Source organism: Ascaphus truei, chromosome 20, assembly GCF_040206685.1.
Source record: "Ascaphus truei isolate aAscTru1 chromosome 20, aAscTru1.hap1, whole genome shotgun sequence".
Taxonomy (NCBI): Eukaryota; Metazoa; Chordata; class Amphibia; order Anura; family Ascaphidae; genus Ascaphus; species Ascaphus truei.
The window spans coordinates 17,811,888-17,832,944 of record NC_134502.1 but is presented as its reverse complement, the minus strand read 5'-3'; the positions used below and the strand labels follow the sequence as shown (position 1 = coordinate 17,832,944).

General features: G+C 49.5%; 1 protein-coding gene across 4 annotated transcripts in view; it reads right to left on the bottom strand.

Moving 5' to 3' along the window:
* ADGRE5 (adhesion G protein-coupled receptor E5) overlaps nt 1-21,057 on the bottom strand; it is a 97,738-nt gene that overhangs the window by 12,936 nt on the left and 63,745 nt on the right. For 2 of the 4 annotated variants that reach the window (XM_075577357.1, XM_075577358.1), the window contains 8 exons: nt 19,023-19,157; nt 17,777-17,826; nt 16,898-16,990; nt 9,153-9,315; nt 8,020-8,127; nt 7,274-7,470; nt 4,474-4,632; nt 3,758-3,949 (listed from right to left, as the gene is read on the bottom strand). In XM_075577357.1, coding sequence (XP_075433472.1) covers nt 3,758-3,949; nt 4,474-4,632; nt 7,274-7,470; nt 8,020-8,127; nt 9,153-9,315; nt 16,898-16,990; nt 17,777-17,826; nt 19,023-19,157 — 1,097 coding nt within the window. Of the gene's footprint in view, nt 1-3,757; nt 3,950-4,473; nt 4,633-7,273; nt 7,471-8,019; nt 8,128-9,152; nt 9,316-16,897; nt 16,991-17,776; nt 17,827-18,291; nt 18,346-19,022; nt 19,158-21,057 lie in introns of those variants that run through there. The other 2 variants (XM_075577360.1, XM_075577359.1) reach the window with 2 other exon arrangements.

Here is a 21,057-nt window from a genome sequence, read left to right as displayed (position 1 = left end):
AGAGGATGAGTAGGTTCGTGGCCCTGGAGTTCCATGAGAGAATTCGGCAGCCTTGCCCTGGGGTACCATGAGAGGATGAGAAGATTTGGGGACCCTGCCCTGGGGTTCCGTGAGAGAATGAGATGGTTCGACGGCCCTGCCATGGGGTTCCGTGAGAATGAGAAGGTTCTGCAGCCCTGTCCTGGGGTTCCATGAGAGGGTGAGAAGGTTCGTGGCCCTGGGGTTCCGTGAGAGAATGAGAAGGTTCGGCAGCCCTTTCCTTGGGTTATGTGAGAGGTTGAGAAGGATCAGTGGCCCTGCCTTGGGGTTCCATGAGAGGATGAGTAGGTTCGTGGTCCTGGGGTTCTGTGAGAGAATGAGAAGGTTTGGCAGCCTTGCCCTGGGGTTCAATGAGAGGATGAGAAGGTTTGGCGGCCCTTTCATAGGGTTCCATGAGAGGATGAGAAGGTTCGGTGAGAGGATGAGAAGGTTCCACGCCCTGCCCTGGGTTTCCATGAGAGGATAAGAAAGTTTGGCAGCCCTGCCTTGGGGTTCCGTGAGAGGATGAGTAGGTCCGTGGCCCTGGGGTTCCATGGGAGAATTAGAAGGTTCGGCGGCCCTGCCTTGGGGTTCCATAAGAGGAACAAAAGGGGCCGTGGGAGTTCCCCGATCTCCCAGAGCAAGGAGAAAGCAGGGTAGTTTTTTCCATCCTGATTGGCGGATGCTGCTGCTGAGTAATGCAGCCATTCAGTAGGTGAAGTCTGGAGGACAATGCCAAGCAGAAGAGGAAGAAGAATGGGCAGGAGACAGGTGAGACTGTGTGTCTGTCCTGTTGTGTGTATGTGTATGTGTGTATTTGTTCTGTCCTGTTGTGTGTGTGTTCTGTCCTGCAGTGTGTGTATTTGTTCTGTTGTGTGTGTGTGTGTGTGTTTGTTCTGTCTTGTTGCGTGTGTGTATTCTGTCCTGTTGTGTGTGTATTTGTTCTGACCTATTATGTGTGTATTTATGTTCTGTTGTGTGTGTGTGTTTGTTCTGACCTATTGTGTGTGTATTTATGTTCTGTTGTGTGTGTGTGTTTGTTCTGTCCTGTTGTGTGTGTGTATTTATTATGTCCTGTTGTGTCTCCTGTGATTTTCTTGTCTGTTTCTGTCCCCTCTGTTTCCTGTGACTGTCTCTACCTTCTCTTCTTCTGTCACTCTCCGCCTCTTTGTCTCCCGTGATTCTCTGCCCCCTCTATCTCCCGTGATTCTCTGCCCCCTCTGTCTCTTGTAACTCTGACCGCTCTGTCTCTTGTGACGCTCTGTCCCCTCTGTCTCTTGTGACGCTCTGTCCCCTCTGTCTCTTGTGACGCTCTGTCCCCTCTGTCTCTTGTGACGCTCTGTCCCCTCTGTCTCTTGTGACGCTCTGTCCCCTCTGTCTCTTGTGACGCTCTGTCCCCTCTGTCTCTTGTGATGCTCTGTCCCCTCTGTCTCTTGTCGCTCTGTCCCCTCTGTCTCTTGTGACGCTCTGTCCCCTCTGTCTCTTGTGACTCTGTCCCCTCTGTCTCTTGTGACTCTGTCCCCTCTGTCTCTTATGACTCTGTCCCCTCTGTCTCTTGTGACTCTGTCCCCTCTGTCTCTTGTGACTCTGTCCCCTCTGTCTCTTGTGACTCTGTCCCCTCTGTCTCTTGTGACTCTGTCCCCTCTGTCTCTTGTGACTCTGTCCCCTCTGTCTCTTGTGACTCTGTCCCCTCTGTGTCTTGTGACTCTGTCCCCTCTGTCTCTTGTGACTCTGTCCCCTCTGTCTCTTGTGACTCTGTCCCCTCTTTCTCTTGTGACACTGTCCCCTCTGTCTCTTGTGACTCTGTTCCCTCTGTCTCTTGTGACTCTGTCCCCTCTATCTCTTGTGACTCTGTCCCCTCTGACTCTTGTGACTCTGTCCCCTCTGTCTTTTGTGATTCTGTCCCCTCTGTCTCTTGTGACTCTGTCCTCTCTATCTCTTGTGACTCTGTCCCCTCTGTCTCTTGTGACTCTGTCCTCTCTGTTTCCTGTGAGTTTCTGGCCCCTCTGTCTATGGTTGGACTTTTGAGGCTTCCGCAGCTGTTCAGCATCCATTATGCCAACACATGAGACTGTGACCTCTTAGGCCACGTCCATGCTGATCAAAACAATGTAAATGTACTGGAGCGCCCATACTGCACCCGCACGTGCACGAGGGTAGGAGCGATTCGTGCGGTGACAAACTCTCTGCCCTCTCTGTCTCTCTTGACTCTGCCCCCTCTCTCTCTCCCCTCTGTCTCCCATGTCTCTCTGTCCCCTGTCTCCTGTAATTCTCTGTTCTCTCTGCCTCCCGTGTCTCTCTCTCCCCTCTGCCTCCCGTGACTCTCTCTCCCCTCTGCCTCCCGTGACTCTCTCTCCCCTCTGTCTCCCATGACTCTCTCTCCCCTCTGTCTCCCGTGACTCTCTCTCCCCTCTGCCTCCCGTGACTCTCTCTCCCCTGTCTCCAGTGTCTCTCTGTCCCCTGTCTCCTGTAACTCTCTGTTCTCTCTGTTTCCAGTGTCTCTCTGTTCCTTCTCTCTCCCTGTCCCCTCTGTTTCCTGTGTCTGTCTATCCCATCTACCTCCTGTGACTCTCTCTCCCCTCTATCTCCAGTGACTCTCTCTCCCCTCTGTCTCCCGTGACTCTCTCTCCCCTCTGTCTCCTGTGACTCTCTCTCCCCTCTGTCTCCCGTGACTCTCTCTCCCCTCTGTCTCCCGTGACTCTCTCTCCCCTGTGTCTCCCGTGACTCTCTCTCCCCTCAGTTTCCCGTGTCTCTCTGCCCCCTCTGTCTCCCGTGACTCTCTCCCCCCTCTGTCTCCCGTGACTCTCTCTCCCCTCTGTCTCCCATGACTCTCTCTCCCCTCTGTCTCCCGTGACTCTCTCTCCCCTCTGTCTCCCGTGACTCTCTCCCCCTCTGTCTCCCGTGACTCTCTCTCCCCTCTGTCTCCCGTGACTCTCTCTCCCCTCTGTCTCCCATGACTCTCTCTCCCCTCAGTTTCCTGTGTCTCTCTCCCCCCTCTGTCTCCCGTGACTCTCTCCCCCCTCTGTCTCCCGTGACTCTCTCTCCCCTCTGTCTCCCGTGACTCTCTCTCCCCTCTGTCTCCCGTGACTCTCTCTCCCCTCTGTCTCCCGTGACTCTCTCTCCCCTCTGTCTCCCGTGACTCTCTCTCCCCTCTGTCTCCCGTGACTCTCTCCCCCCTCTGTCTCCCGTGACTCTCTCTCCCCTCTGTCTCCCGTGACTGACTGTCCGGTTCTGGGGGTGCCTCAGCCACAGAGCACTGTGATTATGGGGTCCCGAGAGAAAAAAGGTTGAAAACCACGAGGTAGAGAGGGGAGGGGATTCCACCATCACACATCACCATTGACACAATAATCCTACTACACAACTCGTACAACACAAAAGACACCCATAGGGAGGAGAACTGGTAGAGTGCAGGGACTCCACCACCACACCATATATGACCTGTGACACAACAACACAACTACTATACAACATGAGAGGCATCCAAAGGTAGTGTGCAGCAACACAAATATAACACAATTACATAACACAAACTGCAACAAAACAATAACATGACTACGTACAGAAGCCTGATGGGTGACAGACAGTGACACAAAGAGACACACAAAACAATGTGCAACGCAACTACACAACCAACAACGCTAACATAATTATAACACAACATACACGTGCAATACAACTATAAAGCCACACAACAAGAACTGAACAATGACAACCACACAAGTGTAACATAACTCACCCTGCTGTGTGTTGCTCTGATGCCGAACAGAAAGATGATGTGTGCAAGCAAGAGGCTGACACACAAATGTGTGTGGATTGTGTTGCGCGTGCCACGGAGAGACCGACAACAAACAAAGGTAACAATAGAGAGAGCAAGGCAGGTGATCGAGACCGAGAGCCCAATCTGTGTGATGAGAGACAGCACCCAACTCTGGGGGGAGAGAGAGAGTTAGGGGGGAAGGGAGAGAGAGTTAGGGGGGGAGAAAGAGGGGGGGGGAGAGGGAGAGAGAGAGGGGGAGACGGAGAGAGAGAGGGGGAGACAGAGAGAGAGAGAAGACGGAGAGAGGGGGGAAGGGAGAGAGGGGGAGGCGGGAAGGCAGGAAGGGGGAGGGAGAGAGGAGGAGGGTGAAGGGGGAGGGAGGTAGAGGGGGAGGGAGGGGGAGGGAGGAAGGGGGAGGGGGATGGAGAGAGAGGGGGGAGGGAGAGGGGAAGAGAGAGGAGAGAAATCGTTATAACCTGCAGAACGTTGCACCACTAATCTATAAACTGCGAGAGCCATGCAGAGCCCCTTCCACCCCAATGCAGAGCATCTCACCTCCATGTCATACAGTGCAACTACCCCCATCGCAGAGCGTCTCACCTCCATGTCATGCAAAGCTCCTTCCCCCCCTCTGCAGAGTGTCTCACCTACGAGCCCCGTACAGACCCCCCCCCCTTCCCCATCCCAGCTCTCACCTCGATATTGTGAAGCGCCATCAAGACGGCGAAGCTGGTCATGTGCCGGCAGCTGCAGAGCGTCTCATCCGCCGTGCTCTCCAGCTTCTCGCAGCCCGCCGTGCTCCAGGCACTTTCGGCGTGCGACCAGAACACGCACCGCGTCTTGTTGGTGTTCACCTGCAGGGGGTGGGGGAGGGAGGGGTCAGAGGAGCAATGCTCTGCAGGGGGGGGTGTCATGATAGAGGGGGTTTGGCCCGGGATTAAAGGGGTTACACCCCATTTGGCCACCCCCTACTCTCACTTGGGAAGCAAGGGGTTAACTGGACTGAGGTCCAGTAATGTGTTTTTTACCTTGCTTCAGTATCCAAATGTTTATTCCCCTGTATACATGTAATGTCGCATCCTGGTGTTTGCACTCACACATACACTAGGGTTGATGTGGGAGGGAAGGGGTTAATGTTAATTTAGTGATTATAGCCCCTTGTTCCCTTTTCCCGCCTTTTCAGGCTCCACTTTGCAGCGTTCCATAGGCCGCCATTGCGACTCCATGCGTTCTAATGGCAGAAGTAGCGGTTTTGGACCTGTTTTCCAGCGACGACCAGCAGGTGGCGTCCGAGAGGAGGAGCGGCGGTTTCCCATTGTAAGTCAATGGGCTCATTGACTTCAATGGAGATTCCTCGACGCCGGCCTCGAGGAACAGGTTGGCAGCCATCCAAACCGCAGACCGCAAAAGCGGATACAATGTCTTTGAAAAGAGTTTCATCACTTCGGTCAAGTTCAAAGACAATTGGCGTGGGAATCTTAGGTTCTAGGGCCCCTGGGAATAAAGTTATTTTTGCCCCTAGCTCCTAGGAACCCCAACACACGATCCACACCGGGTCCAGGAATGAGAGACCCCCGTAAGGGGTCGAGCGGAGAAGGAGGGTCGCGCCATTGACTTCAATGGCGGAGCGGAGGTCCCATTGAATCTAATGGCGGCGTGCGCCATGCATTATCTATGGCGGCGCCGGCCATTGATTCCAATGGGGAAAAGCCGCGTGGCGTAAAAACGACTAAGTGAAAAATGATGAAAAAGGTAAGTCCATATCTCCGGTTCTGGAATGACCAGAGGGATGGGATTTGGGTGGCATGTAGCCAAGGTTCCAGATTTAATGTATGACCCTTCCCAGCCCTCTCCGTACAACCAGACGGAGTATGGACGAATGTAAAGTTTGTTGGATTTTCCCATAGACTTCAATGGCGGCGGTTTCTCCATTGAAAGCCTATGGCGGGAAACCCCATTGACGGCAACGGCAGAGCCCGCCATTCAACGCTATGGCGGCGGACCCCGTTGATTTCAATGGGGAAAGAGTGAAAAGCAGAGATTCATTTTTTAAAGGGAAGAATCCTGTATTTAAAAAATGTGTTAAAGTGCATTTCTGTATCTCCGGTTCTGGAGGTCGCAGAGAGTTGAAATTTGGCCAATATGTAGGGTCACTGTAGGCATTAAAAACTGGCAGATTTCGACCCACTGGACCCATCAGAACGGAACTTATTAATATGTGAAAATATTAAAGTGTATATGGGATTTTGGATCTGCTCTGAAAATGCAGACTCTATCTGCTATGCTAAATAGGGCAGGAAGGGCATCCTGAAGACTTAGCATAGCCCTGTGATCAAAAGTGATCAAAAGTTAACTGCCCTGATTGTTTATACTAGGGCCGGGAACAAAGGAAGTTGAGTGGTTTGGGAGTGTCATCCTTTACACTTACAATCTACTTCAAAGAGATTTTCCTAGCCAGCTCGGCGCCTAGGGTTAAGAGTACAGGGCTGAAATGGTATATAAGACAGATTCACCCCTTACTCAATTGTCTTTCGTGTCTTGGTGATTTTGAAGATTGCTGTATGAATTGCCAGTCCAGAATTATGACTGTTTCATCATTCCATCTTAAGTAAGTGTTATATTTTGTTTGTTATTTGTACTATCTTGTTGTGTTCACCTTTTTCAAGGAATAAATTATATTTTATCATATCTAAGCCTCGTTCAGTTCAACCCAGTTATATTTTTGGTGTGTATTATTAATAGCCTGTCACAAAGTTACCGTCACAGGGGGTTCAGAAGAGCAATGCTCTGCAGGGGGAGAGGGGTCAGGGGAGCAATGCTCTGCAGAGGGGGAGGGGTCAGAGGAGCAATGCTCTGCGGGAGGGGGTCAGAAGAGCAATGCTCAGCAGAGGGGGAGGGGTCAGAGGAGCAATGCTCTGCAGGAGGGGGTCAGAAGAGCAATGCTCTGCAGAGGGGGAGGGGTCAGAGGAGCAATGCTCTGCAGGAGGGGGTCAGAAGAGCAATGCTCTGCAGAGGGGGAGGGGTCAGAGGAGCAATGCTCTGTGGGGGGTTCAGAAGAGCAATGCTCTGCAGAGGGGGAGGGGTCAGAGGAGCAATGCTCTGCGGGAGGGGGCCAGAAGAGCAATGCTCTGCAGAGGGGGAGGGGTCAGAGGAGCAATGCTCTGCGGGGGGGGGGTTCAGAAGAGCAATGCTCTGCAGAGGGGGAGGGGTAAGAGGAGCAATGCTCTGTGGGGGGTTCAGAAGAGCAATGCTCTGCAGAGGGGGAGGGGTCAGAGGAGCAATGCTCTGTGGGGGGTTCAGAAGAGCAATGCTCTGCAGAGGGGGAGGGGTCAGAGGAGCAATGCTCTGTGGGGGGTTCAGAAGAGCAATGCTCTGCAGAGGGGGAGGGGTCAGAGAAGGAATGCTCTGCAGGGAGGGGTCAGAGGAGCAATGCTCTGCGGGGGGGGGCGGAGGGGGGAGGAAATGTCCCAGGTGTGAAGGCTCCGGAAGCCTCACCTGCCGGTTGTGCCGGAGCCGCAGTATGATTGGTTGGCTCAGGTTCCGGGTGTCGCCGCGGCTCTGGAAGGCGCTGAGCACGGAGGAGACCACGTGATGGCGAGGGGTCCGGGCCGCGGAGCCCGTGTCCCGCACCGTGGCATTGCACAGCAGGGGGGAGAGGTTGGGATACTCCAGGAAGCCAATCAGATTCAAGCCTGAGGGGAGAAAGGGAGTCAAAAGGGGGGGAGAGCGACACAGACTGCAGAGCATTGCATTGCTCTGCTCTTCCCTCCCGTGCAGAGCATTGCTCTTGTCCCCCCTGCAGAGCATGGCTCCCCCCAGTTGCAGAGCATTGCTCTGCTCTTCCCTCCCGTGCAGAGCATTGCTCTTGTCCACCCCTGCAGAGCATGGCTCCCCCCAGTTGCAGAGCATTGCTCTGCTCTTCCCTCCCGTGCAGAGCATTGCTCTTGTCCCCCCCTGCAGAGCATGGCTCCCCCCAGTTGCAGAGCATTGCTCTGCTCTTCCCTCCCATGCAGAGCATTGCTCTTGTCCCCCCCTGCAGAGCATGGCTTCCCCCCAGTTGCAGAGCATTGCTCTGCTCTTCCCTCCCGTGCAGAGCATTGCTCTTGTCCCCCCCCTGCAGAGCATGGCTCCCCCCAGTTGCAGAGCATTGCTCTGCTCTTCCCTCCCGTGCAGAGCATTGCTCTTTCCCCCCCCCCTGCAGAGCATGGCTCCCCCCAGTTGCAGAGTGCTGTGCCCGGTACCTGGGGTGTTGTCCTGGGCCACGGAGTTCCAGTCCAACTCCATATAACTCTGGCTGCTCTGCAGAGAGATCCGCTCGCTCCGCACGGTGCTGCTGAGTACGTGGAGCGCTGCAAGGAGAGGAGGGGGAGTGTACATGCTCTGTGCGCATACACACACTCGCTGCTCTGTACACACACTCACTGCTCTGCACACACACTCACTGCTCTGCACACACACTCACTGCTCTGCACACACACTCACTGCTCTGCGTGCACACACAAACACACTACTATGTACACACACTGGGATGCACACATACACACACTCGGTGCTATGCGCACACACACAAACACACTACTATGTACACACACTGGGATGCACACATACACACACTTGCTGCTCTGCGCACACACACAAACACACTACTATGTACACACACTGGTATGCACACATACACATACTCGTGGCTCTGCGCACACACACAAACACACTACTATGTACACACACTCGCTGCTCTGCGCACACACACAAACACACTACTATGTTAACACACTGTTATGCACACATACACACACTCGCTGCTCTGCGCACACACACAAACACACTACTATGTACACACACTGGTATGCATACATACACACACTCGCTGCTCTGCGCACACCCACTGGTATGCACACACACACACACACACACACACATACACACACACTGGTCTACGCACACACACACTGGTCTGCGCACACGCACACACTGCTATGCCCACACACTCCTATACACACATGCTCACACACACATACTGCTCTGCACACACACACACACACACACACACACACACACACACACACACACACACACACACACACACACACACACACACACACACACACACACACACACACACACACACTGCTCTGCACACACACACTACTATGCACACACAAACACACACACACACACACTGCTATGGACACACACACACACACTACTATGCACACACACTGTTCTGCGCACACACACACTGCTATGCACACACACACAGCTATGCACACACACACACACACACACACACACACACACACACACACACACACACACACACACACACACACACTGCTCTGCACACACACACATACACTGCCCTGCACACACTCACTGATGTTCCTCCCCAGCGTCACATTCCCCTGGTGTAGCAGAGCCAGGTTCCGCGCGGCGCTCTCCACCGAGGTGAGGGTCTCCCCCGCCAGCTTCAGCCTGTTGCTGTTTGTCTCCCTCTCCCAGCTTTTGTCATTGATCAGTGACTCTACCCCGTCCAACAGCTGTGGGGGCAAGAGAGAGGAGGGTGGGGTTAATACCACAGGTACACCGGGGCATTCACTCAGCCTCCCGGGCTTCTCACCAACTCACACAGATTTATCATTCTTCATGTCATTTATGCATTTATCAATTATTCAATCACTCAGCGAAGACGCACGCACACGCACACACACACACACGCATACACACACACGCATACACACACATATACACACACACACACGCACACACACGCATATACACACGCATATACACACGCATATACACACACACGCACGCATACACACACACACGCACTGCTCTGCACACACACGCACAATATCATTAATTTATTGATCATTCATTAGTTCACCCAGTGCAGACATTTGTTCATTCATACCGCACTCTTATTCATTCATGTATCATTCGCTCATTCACCCAGCGCGCATTCATTCGCTAGACCTGGGGTGGCCAACACCAACCCTCACTCTGCCCCATCGTCCCTCTCCTTCTCCCCCCCTCCCTCCTTCTGTCTCCCCTTCTCCCTCTCAGTCTCCCCTTCTCCCCCCTCCCTCCTTCTGTCTCCCCTGCTCCCTCTCAGTCTCCCCTTCTCCCCCCCTCCCTCTCAGTCTCCCCTTGTCCCACCTCCCTCTCAGTCTCACCTTCTCCCTCCTCCCTCTCAGTCTCCCCTTCTTCCCCCCTCCCTCTCAGTCTCCCCTTCTCCCACCCTCCCTCTCAGTCTCCCCTTCTCCCACCCTCCCTCTCAGTCTCCCCTTCTCCCACCCTCCCTCTCAGTCTCCCCTTCTCCCCCTCCCTCTCAGTCTCCCCTTCTCCCTCGCTCCGTCTCAGTCACCCCTTCTCCCTCTGTCTCAGTCACCCCTTCTCCCTCCGTCTCAGTCACCCCTTCTCCCTCCCTCCGTCTCAGTCACCCCTTCTCCCCCCCTCCCTCTCAGTCTCCCCTTCTCCCCCCGTCGGGAGAGAGAAGGGGGTAGGGGGATGAGCGGGGGAGAGAGGATGAGAGGGGGGGAGAGAAAGGGGGAGGGGGTGAGAGAAGAAAGAGGGGGATGGAGGGGGATGAGGGGGCGGAGAGAGAAAAGTGGGAGGGGGGTGAGAGGGGGAGAAGGAAGGGGGAGAGAGAAGGGGTGGGGGGGGGGGGGAGAGGAGGTAGGGGGATGAGAGGAGAGAGGAGGTTGGTTTCTTAGAATTCCCGACCAACGCCGGGTACTTTCAGCTAGTATATATATATATATTTATAGGGGATTATTCACTAAACTTCGATAAGTGCATTATTGTACTATAAGTGCCCTTATAGTGCGATATTGCCTCTGCAGCTATTCACAAACCTCAGATATTGCACTAAAATGACTTTTTTTAGTGCTACAACAGTCAAAAACAAGTCGTACAATAAGCCAAAAAAATGCCCCATATCGTATTTCTTTCCAGCAACTGCTATTCACTAAACTCCGATATGCGTATAGTACTATACAAACTTGCAATCCTTTCTCGCCAGCTAAAGGGTTTGTGCAAAAGGAATTGCAATATGCACGAAGGGAGTTTCTTTTATTTTTATTGCATAGGATTGATATCGGGGGTCCCCAAATCTCAGCGGATCCCCGGATCTCAGCGGATCCCCGGATCTCAGCGGGTCCCCGTGGGTCACCTCTAAGGTAATGCTTACATTTTAGTTGCACCTACCCCACCCCCATCACCCTCACAAAGCCAAGCAAAAGGGGCTAACCCCTCGCGCTACTCAGCCGCAAGGCCTAAACACCCACCCTGGGGCAACTGCCACCTTTACCCACCCCCTGCATCAACAACACCGTACAGGAATGGGTAAAAGGGGCTATTAGCCAAAGGTGGCTAATAGCGCTTTTCCCCATTTAAAAAAAAACATTACAGTGCAATACATAAAAATAAATACTACCCTCCCTCCCCAACCCCAGCACACTGTAATGGGCAAAGTTCCTATTATCCACATCTGGATAATAGCACATTTGCCCATTAAAAATACAACATTAGCCAGCCAGCATAAAGTAAATGAAAGTTCTACTTCCCCTGCAAGGATGAAGGCCGCCCTCGTCTTCCTCCCCATCCTCTATAGGCTGCAACATTGCAATTAAAAACAAACTGCTGGCCACTAACCCCTTAATCACCTTAGCGGTTAGTAACTGCTATAGTAATTAAGGGGTTAACCCTCCCCCCGATAACCTCCCAGGAGGCCTAACCACCCTCCCCCGGGGCAATCACCCTCACACCACACCCCCTCTAGTGGCCAGTAGTTTTTTTATTTTTTATTGTAATGTTGCTGCCCACGAAGGACCGGGAGGGAGACGAGGACGGCCTTCATCCTGGCAGGGGTAAGTCCAACTTTAATTTATTCTATGCTGGCTGGCTAATGTTTTATTTTTAATGGGCACATGTGCTATTATCCTGATCTGGATAATAGTAATTTTGACCATTATTGAACTGTATGTGTTAGGGGGGGTAGGGGGAGGTGTTTGGGGGGTAGAAGGGGTGGGTAGTAGGGTTGTTGCATTTGAATGTTTATTGGGCGGAAGAGGGGGGGTGTGAAGGGGGTACTTGGCCCAGGGTGGGTGGTTAGGCCTACCAGGGTGGGTAGCGGGAGGGGTTACATAGTGGTTACCACCGTCATGGTAGTGAAGGGGTTAACTCCTCCCGCAACCTTCCCGGAAGGCCTATCCCCCCCCCCCACCCTGGGCCAAGTACCCCCTTCACCCATCCCCTCTACCCCCAATAAACCAGGTACTGTGGCTTAACCCCTTCATTGCCTTAGCGGCTAATGAAGCGGCTTTAATGTTAATTTTAATAATAGAGTACTGTAGCAGGGGGTCTCCTGTGCTGAACCGCATTAATTTCAGCCTCGGGGCTGTGGTGCTGGTATTGTATAAATCTTCCGTGTCACGTGACCGGGAGATTTAAACGCGCAGGAGATACCGGCATCCCCATAACGGGACCTGTAACTCGGGAAGCAAGGGGTCCCCAAGGCTTAAATGAATGGCGATTTTGATCCATATTTTTTATAGTGCGGTATGAACATGCAAAATCGCTCGGCAATGCACGGAACTTATCGAAGTTTAGTGAATAAGCCCCATAGAGAGGGACAGACTCCTGCTGTCATTCAAACCTAAACCTGACTATCTACAGCAGCTGGGCTCTCTCCAGTGAAGCAGCACTGCAGGAACTGGACGATGAACTTGGAAAGATTAAATGGGATATTGTTGGCCTTAGTGAAGGAAGAAGAAAAGATGAAGGCCTCATTGAGCTCAAAAGCGGACACCTATTCCATTACAGAGGTACACATAATGGAACCATCACAGGAGAAGGCTTCAACGGTAACAAGAGATGGAGAAACAAACATAGAGGAGTATCAGTAAGAGCAGCCAGAGTTGTCAACAGTTGACAAAAACGGACAGGCTTCAAATAATCCAAGCATAAGCTCCAACATCAGGTCACACAGACAATGAATGGAAGACTTCTACCATGAAATCAACCAACTTGACATCAAAGGAAAGTGTCACCTCAAGATCGGAATGGGACATTCCAATGCAAAGATTGGTGCCCGTCAGAAAGACGAAGCATCAGTTGGTAAGTAGGGTTACGGTAACAGGAATGAACGTTGGGACCGGTTGGTAGAATTTGCAGACTGTGAAACCATCCACATCATGAATTCATTCTTTAAAAAGATAGAAAATGGACATGGAGTGGTCCCAGTGGAGAACGTCCTAGCTAAGAAGAAACATGTGACTGAAGTCTGCACAGTCTTTAACAGTTTTGGCACAAGGAGTGATCCCCGATTACATCTTAATGCAAAGATGGAACAAAGAAAACTAATGGAAAAGAAGACCAAAAATAATCAAGAACCTCAAGAATAACAGAAGATCATTTAAACTAGAGATGGAAAAACCACGTTAGGTCGCTCAAGATGCGGGGGACACGTCAACAAACCATTCTGACAAACTTATGAACATCGTACTGTAGCTGAAATCAAAGTAAAAACAGGAGGGATCGCAAAGAAAAAACAGGATAGGGAAATATCAGATGAGACATTGTTGCTACTGTGGAAACAAAGAGAAATGAAGCAGTCCCAAGAACAACTACGAATAAAAATGAAATATTCAGGACTGTGCAAGAGAACCCTCAAGCATATCATTCAGGAGGTAATAAATTGTCACTGATATGTGGTGAAAAAAGAGTATAGAAGATAACAAAAAGCTTAAAGAAGAGGAAGCAATTCCTCACACTCCAACGATAAATCGATGGATCAACGATCATAAAGAGAGTTGAACATTTTCTACAAGAAACTGTACGGGAACACAGCTAACTCCGGGCATAGACAAGCAGACGAAGAGCAAGAAGAACCCATAAAGGCTGTACCAGGATTCTTTCCAGAAGAAGTAGCAAAGGCAATACAAATCCTTGTATGGAAAGGCCCAGAGGGAAGATAGAATAAATACTGATATTTTGAAGGAAGCTGGGGAAGGAGTAGAGAAAACCCTTGCAGAGCTCTTCACATGCTGCTTGCAGAACAGAAACATTCCAGAACAATAGAGTAATGCCAAAGTGATCCTCATCCATGAGAAAGTAGACAAAGAAGACCTCAACAACTGCAGACCAGTCAGTTGACTTCCAAGAAAAATACTCTCTCAAATGTAACAGACCCTGGACTTTGCCCAACCTAGAGAACGAGCCGGGTTCTGCAGTGGATACAACCCAATGGACCACATCCAAGTTGTACAAGAAGTGATCTTCCAAAGTTATGAATACGATCTACCACTCAGTTTAGGATTAGTAGATTCTGAAAAAGAACTTGATTCTGTCTACAATTTAGCCGTTGTAATAGCCTGGGACAATTACTTTTCTATGTTGCCTGAACTGGGGGTCCCTCGGAGGTGCTCCATGGATAAAGTATTTGTTGAGACGCAAAAAAAGACAAATATGGTCGCGGGGGTCACCTGTTGACAAGGCTGCTTAATATTGGCCACCAGAACAAGCCCTGGCCCCGCAGCCATTTTGTGTCCGGGAGACAGATGTTCTGCCCATGGCTGGTATAGCAGAAAACAGGGGTCCCGTGACATCAGGAGAACCATGGACCATCTCCAGGTGAACCCTTAGTTCAGTTAAAAATTATAAAAAATGAGCAGCGGAGATTGTAACTTTAAATACATGAAGACGACAAAGTGTTGAAGAAGCGGACATTGATATTATAAGGAACATTTACGAGAATGCCACATCAACCATTAGATTACATGAGACAAGCACGATAAGGATCAGCAAGGGAGTGCGGTAGGGGTCAACAGCAAAACTTGAAGAATTGGGAAGGAATAGGAATCAAAATCAAAGGGGAATATTTGAGTCACTTACAATTTGCGAATGACATTGTTATTTTTGCCACAAGTCCAGAAGACCTTCAGCAACCAATTAGAGAACTCTCTGAAGCCAGTAAGAAGGTGGGCCTCCATATGAATCTCAGCAAGACCAAAGTGATGTTGGACAAATGTGTCTACAAAGATTGAAACAAATGGAATAGAACCAGAAGTAGTAAAAAAAAGATGTCTACTTTGGCCGGCAAATAACAATGGACGGAAACTGTAGGAATAAAAACAGCAGGGGAAAGAAGTGCATTTGGAAAAAACAAGACAACCATCCTAGAGAACCTTCCACTGCGCTTCAAGAGGGAACTTTTCGACAAGTGTAATTTGACCTTGCTGACATATGGATGTGAAACTTGGGACCCTTAATGCAATTTGTGTGTGTGTATGTATGTATGTATGTATGTATATATGTATATATATATATATATATGTGTGTGTGTGTGTGTGTGTGTGTGTGTGTGTGTGTATATGTTTATGTATATATACACGTGTGGATGTTTGTACATATATATATATATATGTGTGTGTGTGTGTGTGTGTGTGTGTGTGTGTGTGTGTGTGTGTGTGTGTGTGTGTGTGTGTGTGTGTGTGTGTGTGTGTACGGTATATATGTATACAGTGGCGAGAAGAGGTTTGTGAACCCCAATGATAATTACGGAAATTCCATTGTTTTTCCACAATATCATTCTTGAATCAAAACCAGTCTTTTTACATATCCAATAGGGTTTATATTAACCAATTCCATGTCTTTCAAAACAAAATGATGTATGATTTAGACAAACAATGAGTAATTAAGAGTCAGGGTATGTGAAAAAGTAAGTGAAACCCTGGTTTTATCGGATAAATTAAAGGGGATAATTAGAATCAGGTGTTTTAAATAATTAGGTAGATACTCAGGTGTGTTTGGGAGGCCCCATCCCATATAAAGATCATAAACCTTGTGAGTTTGGTCTTCACCATACAGGTGTGTGGAAACACGTCATGTCATAATCAAAATAAATCTCTGAGGGCTTCAGAAAAGCAGTTATTGATGCTCATCAGTCTAAAAAGGGTTACAAAACCATGTCTAAGGACTTAGGGTCCACCAATCCACTGTAAGACAAAAGGAGAAAGTTCAAGACCACAGTCACTCTACTCAGGAGCAGTCGTCCTACCAAAATCTCTACAAAAACAAACCGGCAAATCATCCAGGAAGACACAAATAACCCCAGAGCAACATCCAAGGATCTGCAGGCTACTCTGGCCTTGGCTAATGTGAGTGCTTATGGCTCAATTATCAGAAAAAGACTGAACAAGAATGGTGTTCATGGAAGGATAGCGAGGAGGAAACCACTGCTCTCTAAAAAGAACATTGCTGCCTGTTTGAAGTTTGCCAAAGAGCACATAGATCATCCACAAGACTTCTGGAACAATGTTCTTTGGACAGACGAGTGAAAGGTAGAACATTTTGGCCTCAATGAGAAATTTTGTTTGGCGAAAACTAAAACTGCTTTCTAACAGAAGAACCTCATCCCAACTGTCAAGCATGGTGGCGGGAGTGTGATTTGGGGCTACTTTGCTGCCTCAGGACTTGGACGGCTTGCCATCATTGATACAACCATGAATTCTACATTGTATCAGAAGATTCTACAGGAGAATGTCAGACCATCCATCCGTGAGCTGAAGCGAAAGTGGGACATGCAGCAAGACAATGATCCTAAACATACAAGCAGATCTACAAAAGAATGGCTGCAGAAGAAGAAATTCCGCGTTTTAGAATGACCTGGTCAAAGTCCGGACATTAACCCCATCGAAATGTTGTGGCAGGACCTGAAGTGAGCTGTCCATGTAAGGAAGCCCTCAAATGTCACTGAGGTGAAGCAGTTCTGTAAGGAGGAATGGGCCAAAACTCCTCAAAACCGATGTGAGAGACTGACCGGCAGTTACAGGAAACGCTTAGTTGAAGTCATTACTGCTAAAGGGGGCTCCACCAGGTACTGAATGTAAAGGGTCACATACTTTTTCACACACGGATATTGAATGGTGAATCATTTGTGGATAAATAAATGTTGAAAAAGTTTTTGTGTCATTTTTTGGATCAGGTTATCTTTATCTATTTTTAGGACCTAGATTAAGATCTAATAACATTTTAGGTTTGAAATATGTGAATATCCTACAGTAAGTGGTTCACAAACTTGTTCTCGCCACTGTATATATGGGGAGAGGTACTAACCTGTAGCATAGTTTTGTCCAGGCTGAAACTCGTATTCATGTCACAGGAGGGGGTCACAGAGTGGATGAGGGTCTGTAGGCGGCACTGCAGGCTCTGCAACCAAACACAGGGTGAAACGCTCTGCGGGGAAGGGGTTAATGGAACGATTTTCTGTTGGTCGCTGCCAGGGGGATGGGTTAGAGATACACTGCCGGGCTCTGGCAGGGGAGGAGTTTATAATGCTTTACAAAGCATTAGTAAGACCACGCCTCGAATATGGAGTACAATTTTGGGCACCAATCCTTACAAAAGACATTATGGAACTAGAGAGCGTGCAGAGAAGAGCCACCAAATTAATAAAGGAGATGGACAATCTAACTTATGAGGAGAGGTTAGCTAAATTAGATTTATTTACATTAGAAAAGAGGCGTCTAAGAGGGGATATGATAACTATATACAAATATATTCGGTGACAATACAAGGAGCTTTCAAATGAACTATTCATCCCACGGGCAGTACAAAGGACTCGGGGCCATCCCTTAAGGTTGGAGGAAAGGAAATTTCACCAGCAACAAAAGAAAGGGTTCTTTACAGTAAGGGCAGTTACAGTGTGGGATTCATTACCCATGGAGACTGTGATGGCAGATACAATAGATATGTTCAAAAAAAGATTGGACATCTTTTTAGAAAGGAAAGGTATACAGGGACATACCAAATAAGTATACATGGGAAGAATGTTGATCCAGATATTAATCTGATTGCCAATTCTTGGAGTCAGGAAGGAATGTATTTTCCCCCTTATGGGATATCATTACTATGTAGCTATATAACTATGTTATGGAACCATGTGCTGCACATATCTAGAAGGGGGTTAAAGGAGCGATAGTGTGAAGGTCTTACCAAGGCTGGTTCACATGTCGGCGCTGATATGTTGCGTTCTTCACACTTCACTAGAGAGACACGAGCATTGGGCATATTACATGAGAGAGTGGAATAGACAAGAGACAGGGAGAGAGGGGGATAGAGAGAGACGAGGGGAGAGAATGAGGGATAAAAATAGAAGGAGAGAGGGATAGAGAGGATGAGAAGAATGGATAGAAAAAGAGAAGAAGAGACAGGGATGGATAGAGAAAGATAGAGTTGGAGGGATAGAAAGAGAGGGTGAAAAGAATGGATAGAAAAAGAGAAGAAGAGACAGGGATGGATAGAGAAAGATAGAGTGGGAGGGATAGAAAGAGAGGGTGAAAAGAATGGATAGAAAAAGAGAAGGAGAGGGATAGAAAGAAGGAAGGGGAGAGAGAGAGAGAGAGAGAGAGAGAGAGAGAGAGAGAGAGAGAGAGAGAGAGAGAGAGAGAGAGAGAGAGAATAAATGAATGCAAGGTTGTGCATTTGGAAACTATCGATAAGTAGGCTACCTACAAAATGAATGAGGCAAAGCTAGTTGAATCCTTGCTGGAGAAGGATTTAGGAGTGCTTGTAGACAGCAGGCTTTGCAATAGTGCTCAATGTCAGGCAGTAGCTGCAAAGGCAAATAAGATCTGATCTTGTATAAAACGAGGGATGGATGTAAATGTTGGTAAATTCCGCTCAACTGTTGAAAGTCAGAGATCTATTATTGCGGCAGACAGAGATCGCTTAACAAACTAGATTGCTGTTAGCCTTAACATTTAGACCCTACGATAGGGAAAAGTTGCGGGGGAGACGGACTAAGGGATAGGAGAAGGTGACATTGATAGATGGGGGTGGGGAGGAGGGGAACAGGAGGGGAGATGGGGGGCGGGAGGTATGAGGAAGGGAGATGGGGGCGGGAGGTATGAGGAGGGGAGATGAGGGGCGGGAGGTATGAGGAGGGGAGATGAGGGGCGGGAGGTATGAGGAGGGGAGATGGGGAGTGGGACGTATGAGGAGAGGAGATGGGGAGATGGGGGGCGGGAGGTATGAGGGGAGATGGGGGCGGGAGGTATGAGGAGGGGAGATGGGGAGATGGGGGGCGGGAGGTATGAGGAGGGGAGATGAGGGGCGGGAGGTATGAGGAGGGGAGATGGGGAGTGGGACGTATGAGGAGAGGAGATGGGGAGTGGGACGTATGAGGAGGGGAGATGGCGAGTGGGAGAGGAGGGTTGAAGAGGGGACGTGTGTTACACACCCAGGCACTGTGTATACTCGTTTCCAATGGGTGAGATGTCTTTATATCCTTCCTGACAGGCGCATGAGAACGAGCCTCGAGTATTAGTACAGATACTGGCAGGACCGCATGGTAACATGTTGCACTCGTTTACATCTAAGTGACAGAGAGACAGAGACTCAGTAACATGTATATACACAGAGCAGCGCGTGTATCTGTATTATACACAGAGCAGCGTGTGTATCTGTATTATACACAGAGCAGCGTGTGTATCTGTATTATACACAGAGCAGCGTGTGTATCTGTATTATACACAGAGCAGCGTGTGTCTGTATTATACACAGAGCAGCGTGTGTATCTGTATTATACACAGAGCAGCGTGTCTCTATTATACACAGAGCTGCGTGTGTATCTGTATTATACACAGAGCAGCATGTGTATCTGTATTATACACAGAGCAGTGTGTGTATCTGTATTATATACAGATGGGGAGACAAAGGGGGAGTTCTCCTTTCGACCGGCGCCCGGGGGGGAACAGAGCCAATCAAATGACATCGGTAGAACCCAACGTGCGTTTCGCTGTTGAAAGCAGCTTCTTCAAAAGTTTGCTATTACTGTGGTATTGCTACAGGAACCTCTAAGGTGTTTAATTGTATTTGTATATTCGGTTATTACAACATTCTCATTTTTGTTATGTGTTTCAAATAAGAATATAAATTGTAGCCGGATTTTTCATGGAAAGCATTATTAAACATTATTTCTATCTTCGTGTGTTAATGACACTATGTTGCCCCGTCATGTTCTTCTCCATACACTGGCCAGGGATTCACCCAAGCTGTGATGTGGGGAACGCACCCTGATTCAGCGTTAACTGCCCCTCAAGTAATAACCCCTGTCGTGGCCTAGGGAGCCCCAGCCATAGATGCGGAGCGGGAGGTATGAGGAGGGGAGATGGTGAGCGGGAGGTATGAGGAGGGGGAGATGGGGAGCGGGAGGTATGAGGAGGGGAGATGGGGGGCGGGAGGTTTGAGGAGGGGAGATGGGGAGCGGGACGTATGAGGAGGGGAGATGGGGGGCGGGAGGTTTGAGGAGGGGAGATGGGGGGCGGGAGGTTTGAGGAGGGGAGATGGGGAGCGGGACGTATGAGGAGGGGAGATGGGGGGCGGGAGGTTTGAGGAGGGGAGATGGGGTGCGGGAGATATGAGGAGCGGAGAAGGGGAGATGGGGAGCGGGAGGTATGAGGAGTAGAGATGGGGAGTGGGAGGTATGAGGAGGGGATATGAGGAGCGGGAGGTATGAGGAGGGGAAATGAGGAGTGGTAGGTATGAGGAGGGGAGATGGGGAGCGGGTGGTATGAGGAGGGGTGATGGGGAGTGGGAGGTATGAAGAGGGGAGATGGGGAGCGGGAGGTATGAGGAGGGGAGATGGGGAGCGGGAGGTATAAAATGAATGAGACAAAGCTAGTTGAATCCTTGCTGGAGAAGGATTTAGGAGTTCTTGTAGACAGCAGGCTTTGCAACAGTGCTCAATGTCAGGCAGTAGCTGCAATGGCAAATAAGATCTGATCTTGTATAAAACGGGGGATGGATGTAAATGTTGGGATAGAAGAAGAAGGTGACATTGGTAGAACACAACGTGCGTTTCGCTGTTGAAAGCAGCTTCTTCAAAAGTTTGCTATTACTGTGTTATTGCTACAGGAACCAAAAAGGGGAATGAACCCACTATGCTGATGCTGCTAAAGTCACATATATAGGGACTAAAAGTACCCACAGTCCACTTGACGAGAGAGGCAACTTCACTTATGGTATTTGTAATAAAATAAAGTCATATACAGGATACTTTGTAAGACTGACCCTGGGTGGGGGGCTAGTAAACAGGAAGAAGCCTAACCCAAGAGATGAATTGTCCTTCAACAAGACACTCATGGGTTAATAAAATCCGCGAACTGCTGCTTTGATAAAGTTCCCCTTCGGAACGAAACGCGTCAGAGTACTTTTTCTGTGATGTGCAGCATATAATTTATTAAAGCTGATTTTATTTTATTCTGGCTGAACTC